The following is a 12500-nucleotide window of genomic DNA, read 5'->3' as shown; positions in this document are numbered from 1 at the left end:
CTCAAAAGTGCACCAGGATTTAGTGTGTTTTGGGGGCTCTGTGTGCCAAGTTTGGCCTTGATCAGTCATTGGCGAGGGTCTCAGTGGTCTTAGGAAATGAGTGGTTACTGCAAGTCCCATCATCCATCTCCATATTCTTCCAAACCACACCAGGATGTAGAGTGGGTCATGCAGGCTCTCTGTGAATTGTGGTCCTGATCCATCATTGTTGGCAGTTGTAATGGTCTCAGGAAGGGAGGGCAGGTATCGCAAGTCCCATCGTCCATGGTGAATCCTCCTCCAAACCCCAGCAGGATGGTAGAGTGCGTCATGGAGACTCAGTGTGCCAAGTTTGGTCTTTGTCGGTAATTGTATGTGGCTTGCACTGGTCTCAGCATTTGAGCGAAGGTACTGCAAGTTCCATAATCCATGGTCCATCCCCGGCCAAACCACACCAGGACGTAAAGTGGGTCATGAGAGGTCTATGTGCCAAGTTTGGTCTAGATCAGTCATTTGATGGAGCTCGCAGCAGTCTCAGAAAGTGAGTGATGGTACTGCAAGTTCCATCATCCATGGTCCGTCCTCCTCCAAACAGCAGCAGGAAGTAGAGTGGATCTTGCGGGCTCTGTGTGCCAAGTTTGGTCTGTATTGGTAATTTTCTGGCATAGCCTCAGGCCTCTTTGTCACCTCAGAATCTTGGAATATTGAGGCTGGCCAATCAGAGACCATACGCAAATTGTACCACAGTGGCAGCCAATCAGAAAGCTGCCACATACACCTCCGCCCTACATCCATCCTCCCTCCCTCTGCTCCTCCCTCCACATACAAACATTGACTTTTATTATATAGATAGATATATAGATTATTAGCAGTATGGTCATCTGTTGGGAGGGCTTTGATGGCGTCTTCCTGCCTGGCAGAAGAGGGGTGGGCAGAGTTTTGAATGGTCATCTGTCGGGAGGGCTTTGATGGTGTCTTCCTGCCTGGCAGAATGAGCTTGGACTGGATGGACATTTGTTGGGAGGGCTTTGATGGTGTCCTCCTGCCTGGCAGAAGAGGGGTGGGCAGAGTTTTGAATGGTCATCTGTCGGGAGGGCTTTGATGGGGAGCGGGGTGAGCTCCCACTGTCAGCCCCAGCTTCTGCTCTGTTGGGAGGGACTGGGTTGTGTCTCCCTGCCATTCCTTGAATCCTATTTCCCGGCCCAGTTCCTTTCTCCGCCTGCGGACTCCAGCCATTCCTTGAATCCTATTTCCCGGCCCCGTTCCTTTTCGCCGCCTGCGGACTCCAGCCATTCCTTCCATCCTATTTCCCGGCCCAGTTCCTTTTCTCCGCCTGCGGACTCCAGCCATTCCTTGAATCCTATTTCCCGGCCCAGTTCCTTTTTGCCGCCTGCGGACGCTAGCCATTCTTTGAATCCTATTTCCCGGCCCCTTTTCCTTTTCTCCGCCTGCGGACTCCAGCCATTCCTTGAATCCTATTTCCCGGCCCATTTCCTTTTCTCCGCCTGCGGACTCCAGCCATTCCTTGAATCCTATTTCCCGGCCCCGTTCCTTTTCGCCGCCTGCGGACTCCAGCCATTCCTTCCATCCTATTTCCCGGCCCAGTTCCTTTTCTCCGCCTGCGGACTCCAGCCATTCCTTGAATCCTATTTCCCGGCCCAGTTCCTTTTTGCCGCCTGCGGACGCTAGCCATTCTTTGAATCCTATTTCCCGGCCCCTTTTCCTTTTCTCCGCCTGCGGACTCCAGCCATTCCTTGAATCCTATTTCCCGGCCCAGTTCCTTTTCTCCGCCTGCGGACTCCAGCCATTCCTTGAATCCTATTTCCCGGCCCCGTTCCTTTTCGCCGCCTGCGGACTCCAGCCATTCCTTCCATCCTATTTCCCGGCCCAGTTCCTTTTCTCCGCCTGCGGACTCCAGCCATTCCTTGAATCCTATTTCCCGGCCCAGTTCCTTTTTGCCGCCTGCGGACGCTAGCCATTCTTTGAATCCTATTTCCCGGCCCCTTTTCCTTTTCTCCGCCTGCGGACTCCAGCCATTCCTTGAATCCTATTTCCCGGCCCATTTCCTTTTCTCCGCCTGCGGACTCCAGCCATTCCTTGCATCCTATTTCCAGGCCCAGTTCCTTTTCGCCACTTGCGGACGCCAGCCATTCCTTGCATCCTATTTCCGCACCCCATTCCTTTTTGCCACCTGTGGACTCCAGCCATTCCTTGTATCCTATTTCCCGGCCCAGTTCCTTTTTTCCGCCTGCGGACTCCAGTCATTCCTTGTATCCTATTTCCCGGCCCAGTTCCTTTTTTCCGCCTGCGCACTCCAGCCATTCCTTGCATCCTATTTCCCGGCCCAGTTCCTTTTTTCCGCCTGCGCACTCCAGCCATTCCTTGTATCCTATTTCCCGGCCCAGTTCCTTTTTTCCGCCTGCGGACTCCAGTCATTCCTTGTATCCTATTTCCCGGCCCAGTTCCTTTTTTCCGCCTGCGCACTCCAGCCATTCCTTGCATCCTATTTCCAGGCCCAGTTCCTTTTCGCCACTTGCGGACGCCAGCCATTCCTTGCATCCTATTTCCGCACCCCATTCCTTTTTGCCACCTGTGGACTCCAGCCATTCCTTGTATCCTATTTCCCGGCCCAGTTCCTTTTTTCCGCCTGCGGACTCCAGTCATTCCTTGTATCCTATTTCCCGGCCCAGTTCCTTTTTTCCGCCTGCGCACTCCAGCCATTCCTTGCATCCTATTTCCCGGCCCAGTTCCTTTTGTCCGTCTGCGGACGCCAGCCATTCCTTGCATCCTATTTCCCGGCCCAGTTCCTTCTCTCCGCCTGCAGACTCCAGCCATTCCTTGAATCCTATTTCCCAGTCCAGTTCCTTTTTGCCGCCTGCGGAAAACAGCCATTCCTTGCATCCTATTTCCAGGTCCAGTTCCTTTTCTCCGCCTGCGGACTCCAACCATTCCTTGCATCCGATTTCCAGGTCCAGTTCCTTTTTGCCGCCTGCCTGCTCTTTTTGGGTGGGAGGGGACGGACAAAAACATCCATCCCTCCTTTGCATTCCCGCTGACTCAGTCACTGTCGTCGTCCTCCGTCCGCGTTGACGCTGCGGCAGTGATCTTGGCCCCGTTGGGACCGCTTTCCTCGGCTCTGATAACCCCCAAACTCCACTCTCATTTCAGTTATTCCCGGAATGGGGACGAATGTTCCCAGTTCCTTTTGTCCTCCCCCAACGTGTTGCCTTGAGAGATCCATCCTCCGTTGTGCTTTTTGCCTTTGCTTCGATGCCGCGGTGGACATTTTGCAATCCAGGTAGGCTTGGCAACCTTTCGTGTCCTTGCAGGGATTGACACATCATATATATATGGGGGTAACCTATACATGTGTTGCATCGTATGTGTGTGTGTGTGTGTGTGTATTGGGAGTGTTGCATGCAATTCTTTGCTCTCCGTCTTTGGATCGTTTTGCTACGAAGCCTCCTTGAAAGACACACATATGTTATTTACACTCGAGCAATGCGCGATGCTCGGGATAGGCGCCCGCGTGAGTTTACCCATCTGGAAATATATATGTTTCCCTATATTATTCTCCCAGGGGCGGATTGCGTCGGCATTGCTGTTTCCATGGCAACTATTAAATTAATTCCCAAACAACACTAGATCCTTCTCTCTCTCTCTCGTTTGTCCTTGGGATTCGGTCTGCTTTTTTTCCTAATATAATGTGTAATATAATATTTTAGAATATAATTTATTTATATATAGTATATAATGTAATAGTTTATAATGACAATGTATTTATATGACATAATGTAATAAACATAATATAATAAATTAATATATAATATAATAAATCTAATAAATATAATAATATACTATTTAATAATGACATTAATGTAATTATATGACATAATGTAAGAAATATAATAAATATAATATAATATAATAAATATAATATAATAAATATAATTTAATATAATAAATATTTATATGACATAATGCAATAAATATAATAAATAAATATAATATAATAAATATAAATATAATACATAATATACTATTTTATAATAATGACATTAATGTAATTATATGACATAATGTAATAAATATAATAAATCTAATATAATCTAATATAATTAATATAATATAATATAATAATATATACTATTTTATAATAATGATAGTAATGTATTTTTATGACATAATGTAATAAATATAATAAATATAATAAAATACAATAAATGTAATATAATAAATATAATATAATAAATATAATAAATATAATGCTTAATATATAATAATGACATTAATGTATTTATATGACATAATGTAATAAATATAATTAATATAATATAATATATAATATGATATAATAAATATAATACATAATATACTATTTTATAATAATGACAGTAGTGTAATTATATGATATAATGTAATAAGTATAATTAATATAATATAATAAATATAATATAATAAATAAATATAATACATAATATACTATTGTATAATATAATAGTGTATTTATAGAATATATAATGTAGTAGTTTATAATGACAATGTATTTATATGACATAATGTAATAAGTATAATAAATAAATATAATATAATAAATGTAATATAATATAATAAATGTAATATAATAAATATAATACATAACATACTATTTTATAATAATGACATTAATGTATTTATATGACATAATGTAATACATATAATAAATATATAAAATTTAATAAATGTAATATAATAAATATAATACATAATATACTATTTTATAATGACATTAATGTATTTATATGACATAATGTAATAAATATAATTAATATAATATAATATAATAAATATAATATATTTATTTATTATATTATATTATATTATATTTATTATTTTATATTTATTATGTTATATTATATTTATTATATGTCATATAAATACATTAATATCATTATAAATACATAATATACTATTTTATAATAATGACATTAATGTATTTATGACATTATATATATGTAATAAATATAATATAATAAATAAATATAGTACATAATATACTATTTTATATCAGAGTAATAAAAATTATAATATATTTATGGAATATATAACATGGGATCTTTTATAATAAAAATAATATGTATGATATAATATATAATAAATATAATACATAAAATACTATTTTGTAATAGAATAATAAAATTTATCATATAATATATTTATATAATATATAATGTAATAGTTTATAATGACATTAATGTTTTTATATGACAGAATAGAAGAAATATAATATAATTAATATAATATAATGAATATAATATGTAATATACTATTTTATAATAATAATAATAATAATAATAATAAGGAACACTGGGATGTCTGTGGTGGAGGAAGCGCATGAAATCTAGGATGGAATTGTCCCCGTATGAAACCCTTCCCTTGGGTGGTGGGCAGTGTGGTGTCAGTGGAGGACATTGGCAGGGCTCTTGGAGATGTTCATGGTGCCAATGGAGAGAGTAAGGAACACTGGGATGTCTTTGGTGGAGGAAACGCATGAAATCTAGGATGTCCCCGTATGAAACCCTTCCCTTGGTTGGTGGGCAGTGGGGTGTCGGTGGAATACATTGGCAGGGCTCTTGGATATGTTCATGGTGCCAATGGAGAGAGTAAGGAACACTGGGATGTCTGTGGTGGAGGAAGCGCATGAAATCTAGGATGGAATTGTCCCCGTATGAAACCCTTCCCTTGGGTGGTGGGCAGTGTGGTGTCAGTGGAGGACATTGGCAGGGCTCTTGGAGATGTTCATGGTGCCAATGGAGAGAGTAAGGAACACTGGGATGTCTTTGGTGGAGGAAACGCATGAAATCTAGGATGTCCCCGTATGAAACCCTTCCCTTGGTTGGTGGGCAGTGGGGTGTCGGTGGAATACATTGGCAGGGCTCTTGGAGATGTTCATGGTGCCAATGGAGAGAGTAAGGAACACTGGGATGTCTGTGGTGGAGGGAACACATGAAATCTAGGATGGAATTGTCCCCGTATGAAACCCTTCCCTTGGGTGGTGGGCAGTGGGGTGTCGGTGGAATACATTGGCAGGGCTCTTGGATATGTTCATGGTGCCAATGGAGAGAGTAAGGAACACTGGGATGTCTGTGGTGGAGGGAACGCATGAAATCTAGGATGGAATTGTCCCCGTACGAAACCCTTCCCTTGGGTGGTGGGCAGTGTGGTGTTGGTGGAGGACATTGGCAGGGCTCTTGGGTGGGATTCAGTGTACTTGGGCTGTAGCGTGAACTATAACTTCCACCATGATGGGGCAGTCCCCTCAAACTCCTCCAGTAGGTTGAGTTAGTCATGGGGGGGGGGGGGTTCTATGTGCCAAGTTTGGTCCAGCTCCATCATTGGTGGAGGTCACAGTTTCTCTGGTGGTTGTGGGTGAACTACAACTCCCAGAAAGGAAGGCCAGTTCACCCTAAACCGCTCCAGTAATCAAATTTGGGCATATCAGGTCTTTGTGCCAAGTTTGGTCCAGATCCATCAGTGCTTGGGTTCACAGTGCTCTCTGGATGTAGGTGAACTACAACTCCCACAATTCAAGGTGAATTTCCACCATAGACCTCCAGTATGTTTTGCTGGTCATGTGGGGGGGGGGGGGGGGGCTCTGTGTGCCAAAATTCGGTCCAATTCCATTCCATTACTTTGGTCAGGGGGGTTCTGTGTAGTCCAGATCCATTGTCAATGGGGACCACGGTGCTCTCACTTGATCCTGGGTGAACTACAATTTCCATAATGTGGAGCCAATCCTCCAAACTCCTCCAGTATTGTTTAGTTACTACTCTGTTTGTTGGGCAGAATTGGAAAGGGTTTATGGAGAGGCAGTGGGTGAGATTATGCAAATTCCACACCAATGGAGAGAGTAAGGAACACTGGGATGCCTGTGGTGGAGGAAACACATCAAATGTAGGATGAAATTGTCCTCGAATGAAAGCCTTCACTTGGGTGGTGGGCAGTATGGTGTTTGGGGAGGAAAAGGGCAGTAGTTGGGACCCATGCAAATTCCACACCAATGGAGAGAGTAAGGGACACTGGGATGCCTGTGGTGGAGGAAACATAAAATGTAGGATGAAATTGTCCCCAAATGAAAGCCTTCACTTGGGTGGTGGGCAGTATGATGTTTGGGGAGGACAAAGGGCAGTAGGTGGGAACCATGCAAATTCCACACCAATGGAGAGAAAAAGGAACACTGGGATGCCTGTGGTGGAGGAAAAACATAAAATCTAGGATGGAATTGTCCCCGAATGATAGCCTTCACTTGGGTGGTGGGCAGTATGATGTTTGGGGAGGACAAAGGGCAGTAGGTGGGAACCATGCAAATTCCACACCAATGGAGAGAAAAAGGAACACTGGGATGCCTGTGGTGGAGGAAAAACATAAAATCTAGGATGAAATTGTCCCCGAATGATAGCCTTCACTTGGGTCGTGGGCAGTATGGTGTTTGGGGAGGACAAAGGGTTTAGGGAGGTGGGTGGGTCATATGAATTCCACACCAATGGGGAGAGAAAGGAACACTGGGGTGCCTGTGGTGGAGGAAATACATAAAATGTAGGATGAAATTGTCCCCGAATGATAGCCTTCACTTAGGTGGTGGGGAGTATGGTTTTTGGGGAGGACAAAGGGTTTAGAGAGAGGCAATGGATGGGATCATGCAATTTCCACACCAGTGGGGGAGAGTAAGGAACACTGGGATGTCAGTGGTGGAGGAAACATAAAATCTAGGTTGAAATTGTCCCCGAATGGGGTCGTGGGCAGTATGGTGTTTGGGGAGGACAAAGGGTTTAGGGAGGGGCAGTAGGTGGGATCATGGAATTTCCACACCAGTGGGGGAGAGTAAGGAACACTGGGATGTCAGTGGTGGAGGAAACACATAAAATCTAGGATGAAATTGTCCCCGAATGAAAGCCTTCACTTGGGTGGTGGGCAGTATGGTGTTTGGGGAGGACAAAGGGTTTAGGGAGGGGCAGCAAATGGGATCATGCGACACCAATTGAGAGAGTAAGGGACACTGGGATGCCTGTGGTGGAGGAAATACATAAAATGTAGGATGAAATTGTCCCCGAATGAAAGCCTTCACTTGGGTGGTGGGCAGTATGGTGTTTGGGGAGGACAAATAGTTTCGAGAGAGGCAGTGGATGGGATCATGCAATTTCCACACCAGTGGGGAGAGTAAGGAACACTGGGATGCCTGTGGTGGAGGAAAAACAAAATGTAGGATGAAATTGTCCCCAAATGAAAGCCTTCACTTGGGTCGTGGGTAGTATGGTTTTTGGGGGAGGACAAATAGTTTAGGGAGAGGCAGTGGATGGGATCATACAATTTCCACACCAGTGGGGGAGAGTAAGGAACACTGTGATGTCTGTGGTGGAGGAAACAAAAATCTAGGATGAAATTGTCCCCGAATGGGGTCGTGGGCAGTATGGTGAGTGTTTGGTGGAGGAAACATAAAATCTAGGATGAAATTGTCCCCGAATGAAAGCTTTCACTTGGGTCGTGGGCAGTATGGTTTTTGGGAAAGTGGTGGAGGAAACATAAAATCTAGGATGAAATTGTCCCCGAATGAAAGCTTTCACTTGGGTCGTGGGCAGTATGGTTTTTGGGAAGGACATATAGTTTCCACACCACTGGGGAGAGTAAGGAACACTGGGATGTCAGTGGTGGGATGTCAGTGGTGGAGGAAACATAAAATCTAGGTTGAAATTGTCCCCGAATGAAAGCCTTCACGTGGGTGGTGGGCACTGTGGTGTTTCGGGGGAGGACAAAGGGCAGTAGATGGGAACCATGCAAATTCCACACCAATGGGGGAGAGTAAGGAACACTGGGATGCCTGTGATGGAGGAAAAATATAAAATGTAGGATGAAATTGTCCCCGAATGAAAGCCTTCACTCGGGTGGTGGGCAGTATGGTTTTTGGGGAGGACAAATAGTTTAGAGAGAGGCAGTGGATGGGGTCATGCAAGTTCCACTCCACTGGGGAGAGTAAGGAACACAGGGATGTCTGTGGTGGAGGAAACATAAAATCTAGGATGAAATTGTCCACCGAATGAAAGCCTTCACTTGGGTCGTGGTGTTTGGTGTTTGGGGAGGACAAATAGTTTAGAGAGAGGCAATGGATGGGATCATGGCAATTTCCACACCACAGGGGAGAGTAAGGAACACTGGGATGTCAGTGGTGGAGGAAACATAAAATCTAGTGATGAAATTGTCCCTGAATGAAAGCCTTCACTTGGGTGATGTTTGGGGAGGACAAAGAGTTTAGGGAGGAACAGTAGGTGGGACCATGCAAATTCTACACCAAGTGGAGAGAGAAAGGAACCTGGATGCTTGCCTGTAGTAGAGGAAACACGTAAAAATCTAGGATGAAATTGTCCCCCGTATGAATGCATTTTTCACTTTTATTGTGTGTACAGATTATTTTTATTGAATGGTGGAAAGAGTGGGGTCAGACCGGATGGCCTTGGTTGTCCCTCCGAGCTCTGGGAGTCTATGCTTTCTATGAGGAATCTGGGCCGTGGAGCATGAGATAGATATTATTACTAATATTATTTTGGGACTAATTTTTGCAAAATGAAGGAAAAAGTGGTGAAAGATGGGGGGGAAAAAAGGTGGGAAATTCGATTTAAACTCAAATGTCCTAAAGCATGTCATCATAGCCAATGGCCACAAGAGGGCGGTGCTGCTTCCTCCTCATTAATGTAATATATATATAATATTATAAAATGTAATTTAAGTTTGTGGGATTGTCATAACTCAAAAACCACTTGGCGGATTGACACCAAATTTGGACACAAGACACCTCTCAGGCCAACGAGTGACCATCACTCATAAAAACACTGAAAAACACAGCGAAAGAGACTTTAAAAGCAAATAATAGTAAAAATACATTAAATAAAAATGTAATATTAGTTTGTGATATTCACAGAACTCAAAAACCATGGGACGAATTGACACCAAATTTGGACACAAGACACACATCAGGCCAAACGAGTGACCATCCCTCATAAAAACACTGAAAAACATGGCAGAGGAGACTTAAAAATCCAAAAATAATAATAATAAATATGGTAAATAAAAATGTATTTGTGGGATTAACATAACTCAAAAACCACGGGATGAATTGACACCAAATTTCCATACAAGACACACATCAGGCTAACGAGTGACCATCACTCATAAAAATACTGAAAAACACAACAGAAGAGACTTAAAAAAACATTAAATAAAAATGTAAAGTTAGTTTGTGGGATTAACATAACTCAAAAACCACGGGACGAATTGGCACCAAATTTGGACACAAGACACAGATCAGGCCAACGAGTGACCATCCCTCATAAAAACACTGAAAAAAACAGTGAAAGAGACTTTAAAAGCAAATAATAGTAAAAATACATTAAATAAAAATGTAATATTAGTTTGTGGGATTAACATAACTCAAAAATCACGGGACGAATTGACACCAAATTTGGACACAAGACACCTCTCAAGCTAACGAGTGACCATCCCTCATAAAAAACACTGAAAAACATGGCAGAGGAGACTTAAAAATCCAAAAATAATAAGAAATATGGTAAATAAAAATGTAATGTTAGTTTGTGGGATTAACATAACTCAAAAACCACGGACGAATTGGCACCAAATTTGCATACAAGACACACATCAGGCTAACGAGTGACCATCACTCATAAAAACACTGAAAAACACAGAGAAATGGACTTAAAAAGCAAATAATAGTAAAAATACATTAAATAAAAATGTAATATTAGTTTGTGGGATTAGCATAACTCAAAAACCACGGGACGAATTGACACCAAATTTGGACACAAGACACCTCTCAGGCCAACGAGTGACCATCACTCATAAAAACACTGAAAAACAAAGAGAAAGGGACTTAAAAAGCCAAATATAATAAAAATATATTAAATAAAAATGTAATGTTAGTTTGTGGGATTGTCATAACTCAAAAACCACTGAACGAATTCACACCAAATTTGGACACAAGACACACATCAGGCCGACAGGTGACCATCATTCATAAAAATACTGAAAAACACGGCAGAAGAGACTTAAAAACACAAAATAATAAAAATACATTAAATAAAATGTAATGTTAGTTTGTGGGATTCTCATAACTCAAAAACCACGGGACGAATTGACACCAAATTTGGACACAAGACACCTCTCAGGCCAACGAGTGACCATCACTCATAAAAACACTGAAAAACACAGAGAAAGAGACTTTAAAAGCCAATAATAATAATAATAATACATTAAATAAAAATGTTAGTTTGTGGGATTAACATAACTCAAAAACCACGGGATGAATTGACACCAAATTTGGACACAAGACACACATCAGGCGAACGGGTGATCATCACTCATAAAAACACTGAAAAACACAGCAGAAGGGACTTAAAAAATTACATTTCAATGCACAAAATCACATATATATACACAAAACACATATACAGAGTGGGCCACAGCAATGCATGGCAGGGGACTGCTAGTTCAATATAATTATAATCACATAATACTAATAATAGGGTAATACATTAAACAATATAACTATAATATCATTGTTGTTGTTATTGTGTTCTTCCCGCCTGGCAGAAAGGAGGAGGTTGGACTAGATGGTCTTGGGGGGTCTCTCCCAGGTCTAGGACGTGTGTGCCTTGCATTAACCGGCCTCTTTCCTTGCTTTAGTGGGTGTTGAGCGGCGCTGACCTGGAAGCTGGAGGTGGGCTCCATGTATCCGGAATCCACCACGGACTCTCCGGCTAGATTCTCCAACAGGCAGACGGGATCCCCAGGCATGATCTACAGGTGAGACGACAGCAGAGCATCACAACAACGGCAGAAATATGGAAATTGTATTGCAGATTGTATTTCAGATGTCTTGTAGGGTGGAGACAAGGAGGTGGATTTGCACCCGCTCCCAGGATAGCTGCCTTCCTCTCTACCGTATTTTTCCCCAAAATAAGAAAATGAAAATTCACTCAAGATATTCAGAAGAATATTCAGAAAAGAAATCACTAAAATATTCAGAATATTCAGTAAAATATTCAGCAAAAAAATCAGTAAAATATTCACAAAAATATTCAGAATATTCAGTAAAATATTCAGCAAAAAAATCAGTAAAATATACACAAAAATATTCAGAATATTCAGTAAAATATTCCCAAAGATTCTCAAAAAATATTCAGAAGAATATTCAGCAAAAAAAAATCAATAAAATATTCAGAAAAAATATTCCCAAACGATTCACAAAAATATTCAGCAAAAAAATCACTAAAATATTTAGAATATTCGGTTAAAAAAAAATCACTAAAATATTCAGTAAAAATATTCCCAAACTACTCAATAAAATACTCATAAAAATATTCAGCAAAGAAATCACTAAAATATTCAGAAAGAAAATTCAGCAGAAATATCAGTAAAAAAATATTCCAAAAAATATTCAGCAAAAAGTCACTAAAATATTCAGTAAAATATTCTCA

General features: G+C 41.3%; 1 protein-coding gene across 5 annotated transcripts in view; it reads left to right on the top strand.

The window, feature by feature from the left end:
* The window catches only part of KCNAB2 (potassium voltage-gated channel subfamily A regulatory beta subunit 2), a 122564-nt gene that overhangs the window by 17492 nt on the left and 92572 nt on the right, over positions 1-12500 (top strand). For 4 of the 5 annotated variants that reach the window (XM_067472810.1, XM_067472808.1, XM_067472809.1 and 1 more), the window contains exon 2: positions 11707-11826. In XM_067472810.1, the coding sequence (XP_067328911.1) occupies positions 11750-11826 (77 nt within the window). In that variant the 5' untranslated portion in view covers positions 11707-11749. Of the gene's footprint in view, positions 1-2962; positions 3278-11706; positions 11827-12500 lie in introns of those variants that run through there. The other variant, XM_067472807.1, reaches the window with a different exon arrangement.

Source organism: Anolis sagrei, chromosome 13 (assembly GCF_037176765.1).
Source record: "Anolis sagrei isolate rAnoSag1 chromosome 13, rAnoSag1.mat, whole genome shotgun sequence".
NCBI classification, from domain to species: domain Eukaryota; kingdom Metazoa; phylum Chordata; class Lepidosauria; order Squamata; family Dactyloidae; genus Anolis; species Anolis sagrei.
Note: the sequence above shows the minus strand (reverse complement) of the source record. Positions and strands in the feature narration are given on the sequence as shown.